This window comes from Miscanthus floridulus, chromosome 2, assembly GCF_019320115.1.
Source record: "Miscanthus floridulus cultivar M001 chromosome 2, ASM1932011v1, whole genome shotgun sequence".
Classification (NCBI taxonomy): domain Eukaryota; kingdom Viridiplantae; phylum Streptophyta; class Magnoliopsida; order Poales; family Poaceae; genus Miscanthus; species Miscanthus floridulus.
In genome coordinates, this window is record NC_089581.1 from 48,992,573 (window position 1) to 49,017,998 (window position 25,426).

A 25,426-nucleotide genomic window follows, 5' to 3' on the forward strand; every position below is an offset into this window, starting at 1 on the left:
AGGTATAATGCAGCAACGGTTGCAAACAACTCCTGAACGTAATGCATCAATTAAAGTAAAGCATTTAATTAAACAATTGCAAACCGGGAGAAAAATGCTCCGGGGCTTGCCTCTCTCGAAGGAGCTCGGACGGTGATCGGGGCACTCCGGAAGTTCCTCAACGTCCTCCTCGTCGGCTTCTAGCACTTCCTGCTGCTGCACCTCGAGCTGCTCCTCGGGCTCCTCGGGTATGACGACTGGGTTCTCGGTTTGCGATCCTGTATGATGCAATGCGCGTAAGGGATTATGCAAACGGTGCATCAAATGAGATGAATGCGATGGATATGTAGAAATACAAGGTAGTCAACATCATCTAAGAACTATGCTACAAGCACATATCATCTACTGCATTCTCTTCTACTATTAATATGTTAAGTTAACCTATCTTATGAAATGCTTCAAAGATACACCAAAGCTTTACTAATTTCTTAATCACACTTAAAGCAACACTTGCTTAAACCCTAATTAATAATAGGTTTGAATAGGAACCTATATTTCTGATGCTCCTAAAAATCTGAGAAAATTACAGTAGCATACTACTACCCTAAACAGACTACCATAAAAATTTCATGACATTTGGATAAGTAAACTATCCTACACAAAAATGACAAGCTATAGCATAAAAAGGAGCATGAAATTACTTTGTACTATGAAAAGTGTCAAACAACAGAATTAATATTTTTCCTAGGTTCTTCATAGCCTATAATGACTGTACAAAAATTACCACATGCATGTTTTATACAAAGTTTGCTTTCTAGCAAAAATAACAAAAATCAGCCATTAAAAGTACTTGAACTACACCTCAAAAATTTCCCACAGCACATGTATGAAACATATTTTTCCTAGGAAGTACATGACATAATAAGATTAACAAACTTGGAATCATATTTTTCTGAAGACTATAGATTTTTCTACACTTTTTTCAAGTTATCAGCAATATTCATGATGAAATAAAATCCTACAGAAAAGTATATCAAAAATGACATGCACTATTTTTCCCAAGTAGATCTGGTGATAAGGAACCTAGCAAATTTTGTTTCAACAAATTTGGAACAAGTTTGATCATCCAAACAATTTTCAAACCATTTTTGATTTCAAATAACAAATAATAAAGGAAATCAATTCACTTTAAACAATACTGGGCCGGCCTGAAGGGAACAGCTGGCCCACGGCCATCACCGGCCTGCGCGGCCCGAGCGCGAGGGAGGGGGGGGACGGCCCAACAGGGCGTCATCCCACGGCCTGGCTCGGCCTGGCCAGCCGAGGCAAGGTGCCTCGCCGGGGCGCGCGCTGGCGCGGCGGCGCAGCTCGGCCAGCGGCCGGCGGCCATCTCCGGCCACGGCAGCGCAAGCGAGCGAGCGCAGGAGACATGCGAGGAGAAGGCGAGCTCGGTAGGGTAGCTAGGCGAGGCTGGAGGGGAGAAGGAAGACGGATTCCATGGCGGCCGAGCACGGCGGCGCCATGGCCGTCGGCGGCGAGACGCGGGGAGGCCCGACCTGTGCTCGGAAGGCGGAGCAAGCTCGAGCGCGACTTGAAGGAAGGCGAGGCGGAGTTGCGGGCGCGAGGAATTGGAGAATGGCGCAGTGGTGCGGGAGTTTGACGCCGGCGGAGCTCGGGCGCGGCGAGGGCGGAGCTCAGGGCTCGCGGCTCTAGCGGAAGGAAAGGCAGCGCGGGAGGAGTGAAGGAGGGCAGAGCGCGTGCGGCTGGCAGCAGGGCGTGCTCCTCTTCAAGCCAGCCAGCGCACTGCGTGGTCAGAGCTAGCCGGGCGCGTGGCGGACACGCGGCGGGCGTCGCCTGACGCGGTCGGGACGTGGCGCGGCGACGGGCACGGCGCGCGGGAGAAGAAGGCGCGGCGCGCGGAGGCAGGCCGGGCTGGCGCGGTGCGGGGCTGGGCCGAGGCGAGGCACGCGCGGCACGGGAGGCTCGCTGGGCCGGCTTCGGCTGGCGGGCCAGAAGCGAGGCGGCGGCCCGCTAAAACAGAAAACATTCTTTTCAATTTCAATTTTCAATAATTTTTCAAATAACAGTTTTCAAATATTATTTTGAGCAAGAAAATGACCTCTTTTGAAAATGTACCAAAAATGAAAGTTGCTTAGAATTTAATTCCCTACAACTTTGCTTTTATGACCAAAGTCCAATTCTATCTAGATTTTAAATTATAGAATCAAAGTTAAATTTTAACTCAAAACCCTAATTTTGGGAAATTACTTTGGAAACAAAATTTTGAATTAATTTGAATACAACCCTTGCTCCAAAAATTGTGCTAAACAATTCTAGATGATTTTCAAGCATAACCAACAGTTTCTACTCAACTAGCAAGCAAGAATCAGAGCAAAACAACCCTAATAAGTGTATGCATCATTTACTTTTCACAAACATGTTTCGTATGTTTCGAAGTAATGTTTCAGTTGTTATATGCAAGATTACGCATGTATGAATAGGATGCTTGATGATGCACGATATGTATGATTAGCAATGCCTAAATGCAGGCATAACACCGGGGTGTTACATAGACAGGCTTATATGTTCCATCTTGGGTCCGTCAGTTCTATACTACACTTTGGATTGACCCACAGCACAGATTCATTCAGTTTGCTTTCAGAGGTAGAGATTACATGCTGATGAGCTCTAGGGTCAGAGACATACTTAGGCTTCAGGAGCAGCTCGTCTAGCTACATGAGGTTTGCTATGGATAGACAGCGCCTCCTAGATGCCCTCATGGTGGTATGGTGCCTCCTACAAATCTAGTCTGTCATTGCTTCATAGAGCCTTTCGGCGAGGGGTCGAGCAGGACACCCAGTGATCTCACTCCTACTGCTAGAGTGCTTGATGCTATTATGAGGAGGACCCTGCTTCCGAGGATGGGGTATCGCAAGGGCTTGACTCGTATACAGCTATGACTACTGAACTCTCTGATGTAGCAGACTGTGTTTGACATTTGGAATCTCCTTCTATCAGAGATGGAGGATACTATTGCAGAGGGATTTAGGGGGTCATAGGTAGCTGCCATATGCTCACTAGATTACATTCTTGATCCATAGGGTAGTTACTGTGAGGCCACCTGAGATGCTGGCAGAGTATAGTGGTTCTACTATAGAGTTCCCTACATACAACATGACTCAGATGATCCGCCATAGTGCAGTGAGGACACCCAGCCAGCTGTGCCATCGTCTAGAGGTGCCAGAGACTGTAGCCCAATCGGATGAGACCATCAGAGGTATAGCAGCTACAGAGGAGGAACAACTTGATGCTCAGTAGGAGGGGATGATCAAGAGCGACCCTAGTGACAACTCAGATGATGACTACTGCGATATCCCTCAGATGCCTCCATGACGACATGACCATGAGGCCGGTAGCTCTAGTTTAGCTCCACCTACACCATAGACAGACTCCACTCTACTTGCCATACTTGAACGGATGATGCAGGATTAGGCTCGCTAGGCTCAGGAGACCGCTGCTACATTTGCATAGTTTTAGACTCGGCATGATGAGTTCCGGCGACAGCAGCAGGTGATCCAGTAGCAACAGCAAGCTATACAACAGCAGCAGCAGGCCATGCATCAGTAGTAGCTTCTCATGCAACAGCAGCAACTAGGGTTTATGCAGCATGTTGTGACAGCTATTGGGGCTCCACCGCCACAGCCTTCACCCTAGCTTGGTCAATCTGCCACCACTTCTATGACTCTAGCTTTACAGTCCAGTGGGCTTCAGAGTTAGGGACCGCCAGCGCCACAGTTTCCTTCACCTACAGAGCAGGTGTCCTAGTGGTTTGCTTCGCTAGTGCCAGCCCCGTAGTTCACTCCTATTCATATGAGCTTTACTTCACCTTAGAGTTCGCCAGTGCTCACCCCAGTTTCCAGGAGCCTTGGTGCTTCATTTAGTGAGTTGATAGGGTAGCCTACTCCGCCAGAGCTACATGTCCTAGGTCCTTCCATAGTTGCACCTATTACCAGGACAACAAAGACGCTCCCTTCGTTAGTTGCATCATTAGAGCAGGCAGCGCCAGTTATAGATCCGACCCAAACCACTTCAGCATCGCTTCTAGCTACAGAGGGTCGGACTGCTCAGAGCTCAGGATCAGATGATGATAGCACATAGTTCCAGCTCGCTCCTCGCACCTCAGCGCCCGACTCGTCCACTGCAGCTCCACCGATAGACCCTTAGGTTTTGGTGTTTGACGCCAAAGGGGGAGAGGGATCGTGTATGTTAGACTTAGGGGGAGCAACTTATCTAGGGGGAGCTTAGTTTTTCTATTATATTTGGTTTTTATGTGTGATACACTATTATGCATTCGTGTGTTTACTTTTATGCATCAAACTATATTTATGTGATAGTGATATCTACGTGATCATGATATTTGACATGTGTGCTCTCTACTTTGAATCTTTTATATGTCATATCACTTGTGTTATGCTCATTTGTTTTGCTTCCGCGTTTTACTCCGATGTAAATGAGCTTTATTACTTGTACTCTTGCTTATTTCATATCTTTTGAGTACATCATGTTGGCTTGGGTTATATAAGCTTGCCTAACTCTTTTTGTTTTTATTGTCAAAAGCTTACATGATCCAAGCATGTTAAAAACCTCATCTCTTTCACATACTCGAAGTGGTATTGTCATCAATCACCAAAAAGGAGGAGATTGAAAGCATCTAGGCCCCTAGTTGAGTTTTGGTGATTAATGATAATACGTGATTACTATGACTAACGTGTGTTTTGCAGAGGCAATTAAGTTAGGTCACGGTAGTGGATATCGATTGGGCTATCATGGTGGTCATGCCCCTACGATGGAAATCATTTTGGTTTTCAAAGGATGGACGACAAGGTTAAGGATGGATTAGTTCTAAGTGTCGTTTAGTGTTGAGGAGATACTTAGAGTAGTTTAGGACTTTGTTTTTCCTTTGGCCATACTATTAAGGGGGGTATGGATGGGTAGCTTGACCTAGACGAGTCTAGTGGGTTAAGTGTGGTGCACACTTGCTAAAGCCCTTAGATCCATTGGAACAAACTTTATTCACGTATGATCGAGAGTTGGAAATGAATGGAGGGTCAAATGTTGATCGGACGCTGGTTTTAGAGTGACCGAACTCTAGCGTAGAGTCCGGTCAGTTCATTTGATTAAGGTGAAATCATCTGGATGTGATCGGACGCTGAGAGGTGAGTGACTGGACGCTGGGTGCCAGCGTCCGGTTGACTCCAGTAACGTTCCAGAGATGGAAAATTATGACCGGACGCGTTCGGTCAGTGCTGATCGGACACTGTCTAGCGTCTGGTCACAACTTAAACACTGAAGTTCAGGGAGAACTGATCGGAGCATCCGGTCAACATGGCTGGAGCGTCCGGTCACCCCGTAAAGGCACATAACGGTTCGTTTTTGAACCAAGGTTATAAATACTCCCTCCATTCATGTGAGGGGGTACTTCTGCTCATTCTAACAACTGAGAAACACCTTTGAGAGTGCTAAGAAGAGTAATGTCCTAGTGAGGTGATTGAGATTTGAGAATCCCAAAGAGAGCCTCATTAGTGAAAGCAAGAGTAGCAAAGTGTGCATCCACCCTTCTCATTAGGCTTGTCGTGGTCAAGTGAGAGTTCATGCTTGTTACTCTTGTTGATCGCCATCACCTAAACGGCTTGGTGGTGATTGGGAGCTTGGTGATCATCCGACGGAGCTTGTGGATGACCCAACTCAAGTTGTAAGCGGTTGTGGGTGATTCACCACGACGGAGTGTCAAAGAATCAACCCGTAGAGAGCACTTGATCCTTGCGCGGATCAAGGGGGAGCTACACCCTTACGTGGGTGCTCTAACAAGGACTAGTGGGGAGTGGTGACTCTTCGCTACCTCGGCAAAACATTGCCATGCTCCTCCTTCTCTCTTTACTTTGAGCATTTACTTTGAGCAATTCAATTCTTGTCATTTACATTCATAGAATTTCCATACTAGAGTAGGATTGGAACATAGGTTGCTAAACTTTTGTGCGGTAGATCAATAGAAACACTTTCTAGGCACAAGGGATTAATTGGGCTAACCGTAGGACTTAATTATTGCAAAAAAAAAATTAAAATTAGCCCAATTCACCCCCCCTCTTGGGCATCTTGATCCTTTCATAGAGAAATAAGGAAAGAATGAAAGAAATGGATGTAAGAAAGGGGTAAGCTCCCAATAACCATACGGTTAAGACACTTACTCGGATGATTCTATGTCAAAGGGATCTCATGAGGAGGATCTACCACAACAACATGAGTCTAACAAGCATCTCCAACTATCGCATTAGGGGCAGATTGAGCATCGAGAACCATAGGTGCAACCTCCACATCCATATCAGGTTCTGGGACAGGAGGGTCGATGTGTGTCTGGTGACCCATTGGTGGGGAAAACCCATGAGGGATGGGATCGACTAACACCCGATGCACAACCACGTCCAAATATTGCAGCTGGCTCTTCATAGCCGATCTCACATAGTTCTCCCACTAATCCGCAAAATCAATTGGGATCATTCGCCTGAGGATGTTGGGAGGAGAACCTAGATGCAGTACACCCTCAACTGTAATGCCATCATTTCCAAGGCAATGCAGCTCCTCCTGAGCCCTTGCAACTATCTCACTAAATGAAGGCCTATCATTGAATATCATAGGCACGCTTTATATGTCAACAAACTCAACATATCCATAGCGATCGTATTTAACGGTGCCTCCATGATATATGGTCACTAGGTTGTCCATCTAGTTCAAACACATAATGAAACACATGTCCTTTAGTCCAAATTAGACGATAGATAGTACCTAACAAGTGCTTTCTAACTATAAACTAAGTAAATAAGATAATAACTACATACATGGATACAGTGTACTAACTAAATAGCTAGATCCTATTTAGTTAACTAAATATGTAACTACCTATCTAAGTAGCTATCTAACTATATCTATGTACCTATGTATCTATGTTTCTATCTATCTACATATCTATCTAACTAGATCACTAACTAAATCAACTATCCGAGTCATCACATTAACTAGTAAATAACAAATGCCAAAACTACTACACTACAATCAAAGCTAACTAAGTACGTATATTGCAAATTCACAATTTTTACCTGTCCGACGATGGAGTTGCGGACATCGATAGAGTCGCAGCGGACATCGGGCGTGGGTCAGGATGATGAGCTAGGCCGGTGGTGGCATAGGCGGATGCTGCAAGTGCTGAGGCCGGTAGGGGCACGGGCGAGGACGGTGGTGGCACGCGGCAGACGTGGGATGCCCAGTGCTCTGCGCGGTGAGGCTGGCTCGACGGGCGTGGGTGGCACGGCGGGCGTGGCTGAGGTCGGCAGTGGCGGGCGGCACGATCACGGTCACTACACCGGCGCGGCGGGGCGTGGCTAAGGTGGTCGTGGGCGTGGGCGAGGCGAGGGCGCGGCGCAGGCGTGTGGACTGACGAGGGGACCGGCGCGAGCATGGGGTCCGACACGGCCGTGGTGGAGGCGCTGTGCTGGCGGGCGGGCGCAGGGCGAGCGCGGGGATCGGTGAGCGAACAGGCGCGGTGTAGGGCGTGGTGAGGCGTGGGTGTCTGTGGACGAAGGCGAGAGAGGGCGCAGGCAGCGGCGGCGGTGTGCTGCTCGGGTGAGGGAGGTACGAGAGAGAGAGGGAGAGGAAGAGAGAAAGGATTGGGGCCCATATGTAAGATAGGCTCGGCATCAGTAACCCTTGCGCCGAGTTGCCTGCCATGTCACCGCTATGTCTGCTTCGAGCCCAAGAGCTCAATGCCAGCAACGCTGGCACCGAGCTAAGGGTCCAGATTTTGAAATCTTACCTCCAGAGGTATATTTGTGAAAAAATTTCAAAAAAGGCTAAAAAATAAAAAAAAATTGGCCCTCCCAGTCCTAGCTCTGTGCTATAGTGCCTCTGTCTCGTGGACCATTTTTTTTTGTTTTTTAGCCTTTTTTTAAAAATGTTTTCACAAATATGCCTCTAGAGGTATGCTTTCAAAATCTGGACCCTTAGCTCGGCACCATCGTTGGTGGCGCCGAGCTTACATGTCTCGATGCCATAGATTTTGGCGCCTAGGTCTTAGGCTCGGTGCAGATATGGCGGTGACTTGGTAGGAACCTTGGCGTCGAGCTTGGCGTCGTGGTTATTAGTGCCAAGCTTGGCGCCGGGGTTATTGGCGCTGAGAACGGCGCCGAGATCTATGGCGCCGAGGTGGTGTTTTAACCCGGCGCCCAATCTTCCTGCCCAAGCCTTCCTCCTATTCTTTCTCCTCCCTCTCAGATTTTTTCTCTCCCCACTTCATCCTACCTCACGAATCGGCATATTGGACCTTGGAAATTTTGATTTGATCCATAGATCTTCGAGAGCAAGGTATTCTCATTCCCTCCTAGTTTTTTTTAAATTGATTCGGTATATATTAGTCGGATTTTTTAACTTAAGAATCATCATTACTTAGGGTTTCATGCAATTTTAATATTTATATTATACAACCGTAGGATGCCAAGGCGTGGAAAAGCTACCAAACCAAGGTAATCTCAGCGCACGTTGTTATGATATGGGTTCATTGTTGTGGATCAAATAGGAAACCCTAGGTGTAGGGTTTAATGTTAATTGCTTTGGTTCTTAGAACGAAAATTGCTAAATTATAGTTATGGCCGGACGACCAGAAATGCCTTTAATCCATTGCCTCTGCCTAGTGGTGTTCTAGTGCCCATATGTTTTTGTGGTGATCCTTGCAAGGTAGCCAAGTTCGATGAAGATGACATGTATAGGCAGAGGTATTGGATGTGTTCAATTTTGCATTTGATCCTACACTTCGTCAGCGCCGCATTAACAAGATGGTGATAAATTGATGTTTTTGTCATATGACATCTTGCATGATTTTTTTTGTTTTGTAACAATTGTATTTTTTGCAGACCCCTCCACCGCTCTATGACTTTGAGCAGTGGATCGACACTGAGGTTAAGCCTGAAGACAAGAAATGGATGCAGAACTATTGCGATGGGAGGCAGAGGACAAGGAGATGATAGAGAAGATATGTAGAGAGGAGGCTGTAGAAAAGGAGCATAAGGAAGAGGAGGAAAGGAGACATGTTGCTGCATACATGGAGGAGAGGGAGAAGAAGCTTGAACATGCACGACGAGCAAAAGCAGCGATGGAGAAGAATCCCGATGCCCTGAGGAAAGGAAAGTAGCCTCGTTGCACTCAGTAGTCTCCATTACTTGCTAGTTCTATGGTTTATTCATAAACAATGTTGTCTACTGTTGGACTTTTCATTGTGTTGTCATGTAATGCACTTTAAGTATGTGCATGCTTAGGTCATGTACTGCGTTATTTAGTTTGTCGGTACGCACTTCTAGTATTAATGTGTTGTTTAATGTGTCATAGTATTGGACTTTTCATTATGTAGTTGTTTTCATTATTTGTGGTCATAATATTTAGAACTAAACCTAACATGCCTTAAGTAATTGAAGCGAACAACAAACAAAAGAAATGGCATGTGAGAACATGTACCAAACAAGGGTACATAGTTCCTTCGACTAAACCTAACATGCCTTAGATAATTAAACCAAACAAAAAACACATGGATGTACCATATGAATAAGATAGGGTCGTCCTAGTAGTGTAGCCACATAGCAAATTGTGTTGTACCTTCTCCATAGTAGCCTCCCATTGTTGTTGTTGGTGGTGGCGGGGTGACGGCGGATGCCCCTTGTTCTTGTGATTAGGGCAGATGCAATATGGATCATTACAAAGTGTCTCCTATGAACTTGCACCATTGTTGTTGTCGTCGTCTTTGTCTTCCTTGTACCCGCTGCTAACTTCCCTTTGTAGATCGAAGATTTGTATTAGATATACTGCTGATGTAGATAAATTGGTCCAGGATCGACCCACCTAGTGAACCCATAGTTTTCTTTGGACTCGGAAGACTACAATAAGTATGTCATGTGAGTTGTAAGGGTATTCGAGAAACATATTTAACAACACAAAATGTAATAGCAATTACCCATGCTTGTGGGTATTTGAAGAGGCGATGACCTGTTGGTAAGTATGGTAAGTTGATTAATTTAACATATACTCTTGTTTTCTTTGTCCTAGCGTTTTTTAGTAAACTTGCTCACTTTCAGAAGCAATGCCGGTGAGTTTAAGCTAGCTCCTATAAGAAGTCGATACTGCTAAGATTTAACGGAAGCGATAGCCCCCATATTCATTATATATTGACAGGAGTTACAATACCGTGCAACGTTTACAAGCCTAAGACGATCATTCTTACAGAGACCTTGCTAGTCATGACTAGAAGAATAATTCAATCTACCACTATGTTCATGTAGGAGTCCTAGTAGTACAACATTAGCCATACTCTGAGACTTCACTTACATGGCAGCCTGATAGTAATCTGTCAGTCACCACCATAATCATTTTGATTGACATGCCTTTGACTACTGGATAATTCCCAACTCAAGCAATAGCCTTTGGTTCTTGGTCTCATGCTACATAACCGTGATTTGCAGTACTATAGTAGCACTGATTATTGGACTCAGGAGATATACCTAAGTGCATGTAGCCCTTCTAGTCTCTATACTATACATGATTTTCCCCTTCCTTTTGGAGTACACCTCTAACACTTATGTTGTGGATATCGAGTTTATCTGATAGATTTATGTCTTTACTAGATTTGTTATTTATGATTTTTTTGGGTGTATTCTAAGCTTACTAATGCTGTGGACAGTAATAGAGATTTACTTTTTAAAAGAATCTATATTTATCTCACTAACTAAATCAACTAGCTATCTAATAACTATATCTATGTACCTATGTCATTAGCTATCTAACTATATTTATCTAACTATATCTATCTCACTAACTAAATCAACTACCTACATCATCAAATTTACTAGAAACTACCAAATAATCAAAGTAACACTACAATTCAAGCTAACTAAGTACCTACATTGCATATTCAAAAATTTTACCTGTCCAAGTCAATGCAACGATGCGACGCGGACGTGGATGTCGGGACCGGAGTAGGACGGGGACACGGAGGATGGGATCAACGGCGAGGTCACGGTGCACTAGGAGCAGGGGCCGTGTCGTGGCCGAGGTCGTCGGAGGGAGCGCCTATGCGCACGGCGGACGCGACGAGCTAGGGCAGATGAGGCGGCGTGGGCTAGGAGGGGCGGCGTGCGGCCGGCCCGGCGGGGCCCGGCGTGGGCATGGGAGAGAGAAAGAGAGAAATGAAGGGAGGGCACATACATAAGACAGGGCTTGGCGTAAATGAAAGGTCCTAATGGCTAGAGGGGGGTGAATAGCCTATTAAAAATTTCTACAACAACACTTAGCAAACCGGTTAGACAATTATGAGGCGAAGCAAGTGTTGCGCTAACTTACTAAAAATGCAAGCCACCTACCACAATTCTAGTTTCTAACCACACAATGGCTATGTCACTATACTAAGTTAGTGTGCTCTCAAAGGCTAACTAAAGAGTCACACTAACCAAACTAACAAGCTCTCACAACTAGCTACACTAAAAAGCTTGATAACTAGTTTGCGGTAATGTAAAGAAAGTGAAAAAAATGGTTATACCGCTGAGTCAAGGAGTGAACCAATTAATCATAAGAATAAATACCAATGAAGACCAATCACATCGGAATCAAATGATGTCACAATGATTTTTTTACCGAGGTTCTCTTGCTTACCGGTAAGCTAGTCCTCGTTGTGGTGATTCACTCACTTGAAGGTTCATGCGCTAATTGGCATCACACGCCAAACCTTCAATAGGGTGCCGCACAATGAACATAAGATGAGGATCACATAAGCCACGGGCAATTCACTAGAGTACCTTTTGGCTCTCCACCGGGGAAAGATCAAGAACCCCTCACAATCACCGTGATCGGAGCTGGAGACAATCACCAACCTCCGCTCGATGATCCTCGCTACTCCAAGCCGTCTAGGTGGCGGCAACCACCAAGAGTAACAAGCGAATCCCGCAGTAAAACACGAACATCAAGTGCCTCTAGATGCAAACACTCAAGCAATACACTTGGATTCTATTCCAATCTCACAAAGATGTTGAATCTATGATGGAGATGAGTGGGAGGGATTTGACTACGCTCACAAGGTTGCTATGTCAATGCAAATGGTCAAGAGAGTGAGCTAGAGCCGGCAATGGGGCTTAAATAGAAGCCCCCATGAAATAGAGTCGTTGTACCTCTTCGCTAGGCACAACACGGGGTGACCGGACGCTCTGGTCAGATCGACCGGACGCACCCTACCAGCATCCGGTCAACGGATGACTGCCATGTTATCCCTCTCTTCAAATACTGAGCGCCTGATCCTAATGGTCAAGTGATGATCGGACGCGCTGCTCGAAGTGACCGGACGCTTTCGGTCATACCCGACTGGACTCACCCAGCGTCCGGTCACTCACTGACTCCTCTATGCGCTTCCACATTAGTAGGACCGGATGCCCCCAACCAGCGTCCGGTCACGAAGTGACCCAGCGACCGGTCGAAGACCGACGCCAGCATCTTCACTGCTTCCACTAACCGGACGCGCCGGTCTAGTTGAGGCCAGCGTCTAGTGCACTATGTGAAATCATATCTTTTCTGTATAGGCCTATAGGGCGTCGATGGCACCGTCGAACTATACGCACTCTAGGGGCGGACACTCTACCGGTAAAGTCTCTTACCCCTGCTCAAATGTGCCAACCACCAAGTGTATCACCTTGTGCACATGTGTTAGCTTATTTTCACAAACATTTTCAAGGGTGTTAGCACTCCACTAGATTCTAAATACAAATGCAATGAGTTAGAGCATCTAGTGGCACTTTGATAACCGCATTTTGATACGAGTTTCACTTCTCTTAGTAGTACGACTATCAAACCTAAATGTGATCACACTAGCTAAGTGTCTTGATCACCGAAATAAAATAGCTCCTACCTTTTATACATTTGTCTTGAGCCTTTTGTTTCTCTTTCTTCCTTTTCAAGTCTAAGCACTCATCACCATGACATCACAATCATCATGTCATGATCTTCATTTGCTTCACCACTTGAAATGTGCTACCTATCTCATAATCACTTTGATAGACTAGGTTAGCACTTATGGTTTCATCAATTCACCAAAACCAAACTAGAGCTTTCAACCAATAACCACAGTGACAAGCTCGATGCCAAGATCTACGACGCCAAGCTTGGCGTCAAAGTGCCTGTCAAGTCACCGCCATGTTTGCGTGGAGCCCAAGACCTATGCGCCAAAATCTATGACGCCGAGACGTGTGCCTCCAGAGACATATTTGTGAAAAATTTTCAAAAAAAAAAAACAAAAAATTCGGTCTCATGGACCATTTATTCCACCAACCCGCTGCTGGCCTGCAGCAGCACCAGCTGCTCATTCCTCTATCTTTAAAAATGTTTATTATGTTGGTTTAATTGTCTTCTCTTCGGTCTTACTTCCTCAAAAAAAAAAGCTGATCAAACCTCTTTAAATTTAACTAGAAGCACGTTTGATGATCTAGGCTAGTTATTAGTTGGGCTAAAAATTATCTCAAATTAATTAGGATTGGCTATCTAGTCGTCTACAAACAAGTTGAAGGTTTGGCTACAAAATTAGTGCACCTATTAGTCCTCCTGTTTGGATACACTAGGGCTAAATATAGCTAATTTTTAGCTATATAGAAACTAGTTCTCGCATCCAAACAGACCTAGGTTTGTAGAAAAAAATTAGCAACATTTGTATTCCAAATAAATTTATTATATTCAGTGATTTATCTAAAAATACTAATTACTCACCATAATATTAATATATTCTTATATATATTTGGTCAAAGTTAAAAATGTTTGGTTTCTCAAAAAGTGAGAGTAACTCAAAATCTTCTATACTTAAGAGCCTGTTTGGTAGAGCTCCATCTGATTGTGGAAGCTGATTCTCTAAGAGAAATGATTTCGTGACTGAAAGTGATTCTATTGGATTATTTGGCATAAACTCTCAAAATAATGATGGAGAATCCCTTAATAGAATTAGAAGATGCTACTTTTCAACCTCTATTTCATTCCAGAGAATCACTTCATGGAATCAACAGATAATCACTTCTCTTTGAAAAACTGTTTGGCAGAGCTCCTGTTGGATCCAACAGAGAATCACCTCTACCAAACAGGGCTTAAATTGGGCTTTTATGGGCCTTTTGCGTAATATATACATATTGCTTAGCCGAAATCACTCATACGCCCAAGGTTGACAACAAAAGAGTTATGCGACCTAAATTTTTAATCCTACTCTAACATAACAATTCTTAGAAATCATCACAAAAATAATAATAACAATTATTAGAAAGTAAATTGCGGAAGCAGAGTAAGGCTTAGGTAGACTTAATCTTTTCATGATATATCCAAGTGTAGGTTATCTTCATTTGTTCTCTTTGGAGCACCTAGAACATATTTCAATAAGCTCATATATTTTTTTTATTAAGTAACAATGCTTCTAGTTTAGTGGAACAACTGTTTATGTTTATTAGAACAAAAATATTATAGATTTAGTAAAAAATTGTCACACATTGAAGAGAAAATTGTTTATAGTTTAGAAGGAAAACATGATATACACAAGAAAAACATCCTAAGTTCGTGAATTGTTTTACATTCAAGTAAAAAGGGTTTCTAGTTTCAATTGAAAAAGGATGTTCAACCTTAATAAAATATAAAAATGTTCCATTTACTTATTTGTGATATACTAATGAAACATTATTTTTTCACTTAATTGAAATCAATGTTCCTCTAGCCATTGATAGTGTCCTGTATAAACAAAGAAATAAAAATATGAAATAAGAAGAATAATAAAAAATAAAAACAGTGAAAGAAAAAATAAATTGCAAAAAAATACTCTACGCGAAAAACAACGGCCCAGAAAAGGCCCGTGCGGGTGCGCTCCCGGGCCGAACAACCTCGGACCGGGCTACCGCCGTACGCCGCATCTGTTCACCTTCACCCCATGTGCTCTCTCTTCCCCCTCTCTCTGTGCGACGGCTGGGTGGGCTACCGCCGCCGCCGCCGCCCTACGCCAGGTGCCGAGGCCTTAGCCGGTCTCTTTGTCGGCGACGAGAACCCACAAGGTATTCCCACCCCTTCTCCTCCCTTCCTGCTAGGCGAAACCGAGCACCCAAACCCTAAATTAGCTATGTGGCTATTTTGATTGATGCCTACTAACTTCCCTGCGCAGGCGAGCTAACGGCAACACCGAGTCAGGCCGTCCGGGCTTAACAGTTCGCGGCGATGGGCCGCCCGGAGCCTATCGTGCTGTTCGCTCAGACGATCCTCCACTCCCAGCTGGACGAGTACGTCGACGAGGTGCGGTTCCCAATCCCGTTTCTTCTCCCCTTTATATTATTGTTAATGCGCTCTGGAATATCCGACCAAGCTAGTGCTGGGTGAATAAAATGCTCTAATAGTTTGGTAGGCTGGTGTTGGGTACATGCAATGCACTTGCATGGTTAGGCAAGGTTGAGAACAAGAGGTAATTGGAGTGATTTGATCTTAATGCACTAATTATGTAGATGAAGCGGTACAGTGAGGAAAATATTGTACCTAATCATGGTAACTAGGTTTAGGTCTCACAGAGACAGAACACAGCTAACTGTTATTTATTGCGGAAAACCTAAGAACTATTTCATTTTAGAAGTTCATGACATACTACATAGGATCTGTACTACCATGGCTCTGCATTTGCCTGTGCAGTACAGTGAAATTGCTGGTGTCACCTAATTGAAACATAGTTGAACATACTGTATCATACATGGATGGATTAAATGCTAATGAGACCCTTAACGGACCAACTATTTATTGTCCCTGTTCGATACGATCGTCTGTATCGTAGAACCTATCCTTAATATATTTTCCACTAACCTATGAATGTAATGTTGGGATATGAATGAGTAGAAATCTGCACAGCTGGTACTCAACCTTGGGACGTTTTCCTCTAAGCCAAGAATCTAATTTTTAGCTGTCAATGATTGCAACTAACAAATGTCGAGATAAACAGAGTGGCATTCTCTTAAGTCTTAACTTCATATATGTTTCTTATCCTTAAGTGCACCTTACATCATGCAGGTGCTATTTTCTGAACCAGTTGTGATAACTGCTTGTGAGTTTCTTGAGCAGAATGCATCTCCTTCTATGCCAAACATTTCCCTTGTTGGGTAAGAAGCATTTCTTTTGAATCTTGTTTTTTGTGCTTACGACACTCTTGTATTTACGATATTTTTCTAATCAGCAAAAAGATGATCCTGATGTAAAGGTTACTTGTGACAGAATGTGTCCTGCAGAACTTATTTGTCTATTGCAGTTTATCGAAAACAGGGATAACTTTTTGTTGTGAAGTATTAGTGGATTGCTCACCTCTTCCCAATCGCTTAAGCTTTTGGGTCCATCTGGTGGTGCATGAAACCTAACACTTTTATAACGTCTGATGATCTTGATGTTTGACCGTTTTGATATATTGGTGATAGGATTTGCTTATGTGACTCTGCATACAGTAAATATGTTAATTACCTTCATTTGTCCCTTTTGACCCTTGAAGGTTTAATGCCATGCCTGGGCAACTATTTAGGTGTTCGATGAGAGTGTTCCTTTTGCTTTTGTACTGTAGAACAACAGCTAAATCAGATTATCAAGTGCTTATATTTCTATGAGTAAAAGTTGAAAAAGATCCAAATGTTTGGAATGATTTTATTTGGTTAGAACATGTCTTAAGGAAAATATTTTTTTTACAGTTCTGAAGCATGCTGAAAACAACAATGGTTGCATCAAACTTGGATTGCATACAAGTTTGCTTATGCCATTTAACCTAACTACAATCATAATAACAATGGTAGATAGTAAAAATATTTCAAAACATGGAAGGATCAAACAAACACTCTCAGTTTTATCTTTTTTTTTTTTAAATCTTGCAAATGCGATTACACATATGAATTTTCCATGTATATGGGCCATGCGTTACAGCTGACAATTTTCAAGAACCTTTGTAAACTATATAAGGCATGCCATTTTTGAAGAGTTTGCAAAGTTTTCAGTTAGTCATTTTTCCCCCACAGGGAATGACCTATGGACTATGGTAATACGTGTATCGACAATAATCCTTGGTAGTAGTCATGTTGGTGGCAATACTTTATATGCAGATGCCAATGATTTGTGACTTCTTGTTTTGTTGTTTCTTGTGGTAGTAATGTTAAATTATAGTACCCATTCAGTTCATTAAGCCTGAGACAATCTTCTTAAAACACTTTTTTTTTCCCTTTTAAGATTTGATACAACTTGCTGGTAATGATTGATGCTTTTGTTTCTTTAGAGTAAGATTCCAGTTCCTTCAGTTTGGATTTCCTAATATAGTTGTACTAATTGTTGACCTGTGCAAGGAGCAAGTGCAATTTTTTTTATTAACAACACTGCTTTTGTTTATGTTGATTGATGAGCCATGTTCCCTGATTACTACTGTTGTTGTTATATCCAGTGCTACATCGCCACCTTCATTTGCTTTGGAAGTGTTTGTTCACTGTGATGGGGAGTCTCGATTTAGGCGTCTTTGCCATCCTTTCTTATATTCACATTCTTCATCCAATGTGCTAGAAGTTGAGGTATGAATACATTCATAGTTTCTAGTTTGTCTTGTTCTCTTAACTGGCACTTCTTATTTTGTTGCTATTGTTACCCATATCTTGCTGAGGTAAGGATTGTCGTAGTCCAGGTTGGGTAAGGATCCCAATGTGTGAGGGTAGGACGCCTGTCCTTGGTTGCCTGGTCAGGAGCTCTTCTCCTATGCAGCTTGCCAAGAATCTGGCCGGTTGAAGAAAGAGGCTGACCCAAAAGAACATTTTGTATATTTCCTTATGAATTTCAAGGTTATTTAGATGATTGATAGGGAGCCTCTGAAAATGTGTTGTCTAATCTTTTCAAATTTCAACTCATCGAGATAATGTTCTGGCCAGCTAAAATATCATGTAACTGATCTTATCATAAGAAGCTAATTTATCACTTATAGAGAAACAAGAATTCTTGTTTAAGATATGAATTAGTTCTAATTTTGGCTGCAGCCATCGCAACACTACTTCAGGTTTGTTCATACCACACTCTGGGCCTAAAAGCCATAACAACATTTCATCTTTCATGTTAAGTTAGTGAGATTTTTCATATTGGAAGTCCTAAACCCTGTGCACTGTCCTATCTGTCGTACACAAAAAAAATCTTTAAATCTAGAAATTGCAGTTAAAACTTGTGATCATTAAACTGCAAAGATTCACATTATCCAGAGTGAGCAGATAATCCCATCCTCACTTGAGGATGCTATGTGGTGCATGCGCAAATCAATCCACAGATATTCATTTAAGGTGAATATGGTAGAACCCATTAGAACCACCTAATTTCTCTTTAAGCAGTATCGATATGATAGACTTTCTCTTCAGCATGGTAAACTATTGGCTGAACAGGATTAGGAACCATTGATCTGAAATGTGAAAAAATCTCACTAACTTAACATGTAGAATAGACAGGAAAGGAGGAGAATCACCACACACTGAACGTGGGTGGGGAGCCTTTCATATATAGCTAATAGGCATACAAGGAAATTACACATATGGAAAGCTATTCCCTGTACAAGGAAACAATCCTAGGCTATACATAGAAAGAATCCTAGGCTATATATGGCAGCTAGCCTATCTATGGGATTACAAACAATCTATGATTAGTGCAGGATTATACATATCCTAATACCCGCCCGCAGTCGTAGCGGAAGCATCACGGACGCACAGACTGGTCCGAAAGTCAGTGAAGAGCTGGACGGGCAGACCCTTGGTCATAATGTCACCAAACTGGTGTGCAGAAGGAACATGGAGAACCCTGAACTGTCCCAGAGCGACCTTCTCGCGGACGAAGTGGATGTCAATCTCGATATGCTTCGTGCGGCGGTGGTGGACAGGGTTGGCAGCCATGTAGACGGCGCTCACATTGTCACAGTAGACAACCGTCGCTAGCGGAATGGAGATGTGGAGCTCCTGGAGGAGCTGACGCAGCCAGTAGCACTCAGCAACCGCATGGGCCACCGCACGGTACTCAGCTTCGGCACTGGAGCGCAACACAGTCGTCTGACGCTTGGAAGACCATGAGACCAGGTTGTCGCCGAGGTAGACGCAGAAGCCTGAGGTAGAGCGACGTGTATCCGGGCAGCCAGCCCAGTCGGCATCAGAGTAGGCTGTGAGCTGATCTACAGGGCCGGAGCTCAAGTGAAGATCTGCAGATAGCGAGCCCTTGACATAGCGCAAGATGCGCTTGATCAGCGCAAGATGCGGCTCACGAGGGTCGTGCATGAAGAGGCAGACCTGCTGCACAGCATAGGCCAGGTCTGGCCTCGTCAGAGTGAGGTACTGGAGAGCTCCCGCCAGGCTCCTGTACTCCGAGGGGTTGGCGACGAGAGCGCCCTCAGTGGAGGACAGCTTGGTCCGGGCATCCACCGGGGTAGCTGTCGGGTGGCATTCAGACATGCCAGCGCGCTGAAGAAGCTCGACGGCGTACTGCCGTCGGGACAGGAACAGGCCATTGCTGTCCCGCGTCACCGAGATGCCGAGGAAGTGCTGGAGGTCACCAAGGTCCGTCATGGCGAACTTCAGAGAGAGTCGGGAGGCGACGTGCAGGAGTAGAGCCGGTGACGACGCGGTGACAATGATGTCATCAACGTAGAGGAGAAGATAAGCCATGTCATCTCCAGCCTTGTAGATGAACAGGGAGGCATCCGACTTGGATGTGGTGAAGCCGATGCTGCTGATGAAGGCGGAGAAGCGCTGGTTCCAAGCTCGCGGCGCCTGTTTAAGTCCATACAAGGACTTCTGCAGCAAACAAACGGAATTAGGAGCAGTAGGGTCGACGAAGCCTTTGGGTTGCTCGCAGTAGACCGTCTCCTCGAGATTGCCGTGGAGGAAGGCATTCTTCACGTCGAGTTGGCGGATAGGCCAATCCCGGGACACAGCAATGCTGAGCACGGTGCGGATCGTGGCCGGCTTGACGACCGGGCTGAAGGTCTCGTCGTAGTCGACGCCGGCCTCCTGGGAGAAACCGCGGACGACCCAGCGCGCCTTGTGCCGGGCGAGGGAACCGTCGGAGTGGAATTTGTGCTTGAACAGCCACTTCCCAGTAACAATGTTAGCACCAGGGGGCCGAGGGACAAGGCGCCAAGTGCCATTGTCGATCAGCGCCTTGTACTCATCGGCCATCGCAGCGCGCCAATTGGGGTCGGCGAGGGCGCTGCGATAGTTCGCCGGAACCGGCGAGGCGACGGAGGTGGTGAAGCCGTAGCGCTGGACGGTGCGCAGGGAGCCGGTCTGTGACCGTGTCACAGGCCGGGTCGGTGGTGCAGCAGGCTGCTGGGTCGCTGCAGGTGGCGGAGCAGATGGTGCTGGAGCCGCGAAGACATCCGCAGGGGCGACGACCTCGGTGGCCGGTGCAGCAGCCACAGGAACCGCCGCCAGGGGAGCCACGGAGGCAGCCGCAGGGGCCACGACCTCAGTGGCCGGTGCATCAACCGCAGGAGCCACGTTCGGCGCTGCAGGAACTCGGCTGCGGCGAGTGAAGACGATACCGAAACGCTGGCGCCCCGGCTGTGGAGCGGCTGGCGGCTGTTGCCCGCCCGCAGGCGGAGCAGGCGGTGGGTGCCCGCCCGTAGAGGCAACCAGGGGGCCCAGCTGGATGACAGCTGGGTCCAGGAGCGCAGGGGCTGGATCCTCGCTGGTTTCAGGGAGCGGCGGAGGAGTGCTCACTGTTGTCGTCGAGGAAGAAAGTCCCTGCATCAGAAATTCAAGTGAGGGCGGCACGGAGGCCGCCGATGGTGCTGCCGCGAATGGGAACACTGACTCGTCGAATATGACATGGCGGGAGATGATTATCTGGCGAGTGTTCATGTCAAGGCAGCGGTAGCCCTTGTGAGAGGATGGGTATCCGAGGAAAACACACGGGGCGGAGCGAGGAGCGAGTTTGTGGGGGGAGGTGGCGGTGAGGTTTGGATAGCATAGGCACCCGAAGACACGGAGGGAGGAGCAATCTGGGAGGGTGCCATAGAGAATTTGATGAGGTATTTGGTGGTGGATGGAGGAGGAGGGACGCCGATTGAGGAGGGTGGTGGCTGTGGTGAGAGCCTCAGCCCAGTAAGGAGGAGACATGAAGGCATGGAGGAGCATGGTGCGGATGGTGTTGTTGATAGTGCGGAGTATGCGTTCGGCCTTGCCATTTTGCGGGGACGTATAGGGGCAGGAGAGGCGTAGGGTAGTGCCCTGGCTGCTGAGGAGTGTGGCGGTGGCGTGGTTAACGAACTCGGTGCCATTATCTGCTTGGAGGGATTTGGGTGTGGTGCCGAATTGTGTTGTAGCGTAGGCAAAGAATTCGACAAGATGCCGGTGCACCTCAGATTTGTGGCGCAGTGGGAATGTCCAGCAGTAATGGGAAAAATCATCGAGTATGACGAGATAATATTTAAAACCGGAGTTGCTAGGCACGGGAGATGTCCACACATCACAATGTAGTAAATCAAATGGGGCACTTGTTACAGAGGTGGAATGGCTAAATGGGAGTCGCACGTGCTTGCCAAGTTGACATGCATGGCAGAGGCAAGGCGGATTCTTATTGTAGGAGATGGCCGACATGTTCCGTAGAGTGGCGAGGCTGGATGGGCCGGGGTGGCCAAGGCGGTGGTGCCACAAGGACGACGTGGTGGTGAGGCTGCAGGAAGTGGACGGTGTGGTGGGGAAGGTGTAGAGGTCGCCACCACTATTGCAGCGAAGAGTCACGCGCCCGGTCTGCTGGTCCTTGACAGAAAAGCCACAAGAGTCAAATTCAACGGAACAAGCATTGTCACGGGTGAATTGACGAACTGAAAGGAGGTTGCGTACTAGAGCAGGGCAACCAGAACATCATGAAGATGAAAGGTAGAGTGCGGGGAGAGTAATCTGGATGGTCCACGGCAGGTGATGGGAATGGTAGTGCCATCGCCAACCGTGATGCCAGAAGGAGGAGGAGGGAGACGGGACAAGAGTATACCATCCGAGGACGACATGTGGGCAGTGGCACCGGTGTCGAAGACCCAGGGGGAGGACCCCTGAAGCGACATCTGGTTTAGGGCAGCGATGAGGCCTGCCTGATCCCAGCCGCCCTGCTGCTGGTGAGGAGGCAGAGCAGAGTTCGTGGCGCTGGAGAACTGAGCGGGGGCAAAGGTCGTGTGAGCCTGGGCCAGGGGAGGAGCCCCGAGCACGCCAGGGCCGCCCCATGCTGGTGGACGCCATGGCTGCTGGTGCGGCGCAGCATTCCAGGGCGGGTAGCAGAGCCACGGAGCCGCCGGTGCAGCAGACTTCAGGGCGCCGCCCTTGCCCTTCTTCTTCCAGCGGCCATTGCCGCCGCCCTTCCCGCCGCTGCTGGAGCCGCCACCATAGCCGGTGAAGCTGCCGCCGGTGGCGCTGGAGACAGTGCGGCAGGCAGTGCCGCACGCGGCGTGGAACGCCGTCTGGGCTGCCACGGTGCCCTCGTTGGCGAGGCGGAGCTCCTTGAGGACGAGCTTCTCGTGGGTGGTGGCGAAGTCCGGCAGCGGGTGCGAGTCGGCGATGTTGTCGGCGGTGCTGGCGAAGCGGGGGTTGAGGCCGCGCAGGAAGTTGAGGACGAGCTCCGAGTCGGTGATGACGCGACCGACATCACGGAGTGCGTCGGCGGTGGCCTTCATCTTTTGGGCGTAGTCGTTGACGGGGGAGTCGCCCTAGGTCATGGAGTAGAACTCGTGACCCAGGAAGATGGCGCGCGGGGCCTTGTTGGCCTCGAAGAGGCGCCTGATGGCGAGCTAGAGGGCACGCGCGGTCTGATCTGGCGCCGTCGCCAGGCCGAGGACATCCGGCCCAACAGAGCCAAGGAGCCAACTGCGGACGCAGGCGTCGGCGATGTTCCAGGCAGGGTCGGGGGAGCCAGCTTCCTTCGTGATGTGGGAAAGAAGGCCGAATTTCCCGCAGAGAGAGGTGAAGAATGGTTCCCACTGGTTGAAGTTGGGCCTCGTCAGTTCCAGGGTCACCGGGATGTGGTTCTTGACATTGATCGTTGCATAGGGAGCAACGAAGACAGCAGGGGCAGAGAGGGAGCCCAGGCTGTTCGTGGTGCTGGAGGAGGAGGAGGAGCTGGTGGCAGACTCAGTCGACATGGCGACCCTGGTGGGAGGAGGGAGGGGCAGCAGAGGGTGCGGTGGGAAGGGGAAGAAGGATCGGTTAAGCTGATACCATGTGGAATAGACAGGAAAGGAGGAGAATCACCACACACTGAACGTGGGTGGGGAGCCTTTCATATATAGCTAATAGGCATACAAGGAAATTACACATATGGAAAGCTATTCCCTGTACAAGGAAACAATCCTAGGCTATACATAGAAAGAATCCTAGGCTATATATGGCAGCTAGCCTATCTATGGGATTACAAACAATCTATGATTAGTGCAGGATTATACATATCCTAATATAACATATAACATTGTTATGGCTTTTAGTCCCAGAGTGTGGTATGAACAAAACCTGCAGAACACCCTCAACTGAGGATGGGATTATCTGCTCACCCTTTTATCCATCTGGAAAATGTGAATCTTTGCAGTTTAATGATCAGTAGTAAGTTTCAACTGCAATTTCTAGATCTAAAGATATTTTATGTGTGTATGACAGATAGGACAGTGGATAGGGTTTAGGACTTCAAATAGTTGTTTATTTCAGATCTATAAATTGCAATAAGTGATTGTAAGACCCTGAACTTTCCAGAGTCTGACATTGAGTCCTTGAACTCAGCTGCAAAATTATTTAAAGATTCTTTGGGAGCTGTTTAATGAGTGTTTATAAAATGGTTTTAAGTTGTTAGTTAAGGTCCTATTTAATAGTACAATCCTTGTTTACTTCTGCCTCTAATAAACCATATTAGGATTTGAAAAAATCTTTCGAAGTATACTTTGACTATAGTACTTTGTCTTACAATATATTACCAATTACTACATACCAATCTCTATCTCTATCTATATATCCTATAATCCTAAACCCTACTAGAATTCTATCTCGACATGCAAACCATCCACATCAGCAGCCCACTAGCACATGCAACTGTGGCACCTATCTATTCATGCAAGCTATCCACCTCAACAAGCCACATCATCTACTAACATGCATTTATTTGTCCACGTCAGCATGCCACACCATCCACTAAAATTCATTCACATTCCCCGCAGCAATCTGCGGGGTATGCTTCTAGTGTCTTACTGAAATACATGTGAAATACAAATCAATTGATGCATCTTTTGTGCACTAAATAATAAATATACATATATTTTGACTAATGATGTCAAAGTTTGACTTTTTTGAATTCTCATACTACACCCTATATATTTTGAAAGGAAAAAAGTCTACTCCACCCCCTCAACTATGGAAGATGGTCTACATAACCCCCTCAACTATGAAACCGTCTGTTTTACCCCCTGAACTTTCCAAAACCGTCTAATTTACCCCTGGGCGGTTTTTCAGGGCGGTTTTGCTACAGTAACAGCGGGTTTGCTACAGTACAGCGGGTTTGCTACAGTACCGTTGTTTTGAATTTTCCTTTTTTTTGTTTATTTTCGTTGAATTTTTGAAAAATCATAGTAAATTATAGAAAAATCGTAAAATGAAAAATCTAATTTTATTGGACTCCACATGAGTAGATCTACACAGTGAATATATAATACGGTATGTTTTAGTACAAAATTTTTTTGTAGCTTTAGATTAATTGGAAAATCCAATTTTGTCTGTAATTAATTAGAATTTATCTATAACTAAGTTATACATAATCCAATGAGTACGAAATTTTTACTATAGTTCAAGCATACAATAATTAGCGTACCATAAAAATTTCACCACAATTGGACCATAGAAGCTGCAGCTATGAATTATTCCAATTAATTACAGACAAAATTAGATTTTCCAATTAATCTAAAGCTACAAAAAAAAATTTGTACTAAAGCATAATGTATTATATATTCACTGTGTAGATCTACTCATGTGGAGTCCAATAAAATTAGATTTTTCATTTTATGATTTTTCTATGATTTACTATGATTTTTCCAAAATTTACCGGGGGAAAAAATTCAAAACTGATGGCACTGTAGCAAACCGCCGTCACTGTATCAAACCCGCGTTACTGTAGCAAAACCGCCCTGAAAACCCGTCCAGGGGGTGAATTAGACGGTTTTGGAAAGTTCAGGGGGTAAAACAGACGGTTTCATAGTTGAGGGGGTAAAGTAGACTGAGTATGATAGGTGGGGGGGTCAATTAGACTTTTTCCTATTTTGAAATGAGGGAGTAATAGTATCAACTACTTTGTTCTTTGTTTTTTTGTTTAA

At 45.8% G+C, this 25,426-nt stretch overlaps 2 protein-coding genes across 2 annotated transcripts in view; one reads left to right on the forward strand and one right to left on the reverse strand.

The window, feature by feature from the left end:
* Window positions 1-1,796: 1,796 nt before the first annotated feature.
* LOC136536512 (CASP-like protein 4U1) lies at window positions 1,797-7,758 on the reverse strand. Its single transcript, XM_066528780.1, has 2 exons — window positions 7,286-7,758; window positions 1,797-2,010 (listed from the first exon to the last, which is right to left on the reverse strand). Exons 1-2 carry the CDS (start codon window positions 7,756-7,758, stop codon window positions 1,797-1,799), a joined length of 687 nt encoding a protein of 228 aa, XP_066384877.1.
* A 7,217-nt stretch (window positions 7,759-14,975) lies between these two features.
* LOC136523526 (protein virilizer homolog) overlaps window positions 14,976-25,426 on the forward strand; it is a 31,828-nt gene continuing 21,377 nt past the window's right edge. Inside the window, exons 1-4 of the mRNA XM_066517184.1 lie at window positions 14,976-15,125; window positions 15,233-15,360; window positions 16,120-16,208; window positions 17,519-17,642. Of these exons, the coding sequence (XP_066373281.1) occupies window positions 15,286-15,360; window positions 16,120-16,208; window positions 17,519-17,642 (288 nt within the window). The 5' untranslated portion in view covers window positions 14,976-15,125; window positions 15,233-15,285. The remainder of the gene's footprint in view (window positions 15,126-15,232; window positions 15,361-16,119; window positions 16,209-17,518; window positions 17,643-25,426) is intronic.

Excerpts from the sequence above, each read along its gene's own strand:
- LOC136536512 (XM_066528780.1), bottom strand. The coding sequence starts at position 7,758 with ATGGCAGGCAACTCGGCGCAAGGGTTACTGATGCCGAGCCTATCTTAC. Across the intron at positions 2,011-7,285 it reads CAGAGCACTGGGCATCCCAC|CGGGCCGCCGCCTCGCTTCT; the intron begins GTCTGCCGCGTG and ends TTTCTGTTTTAG.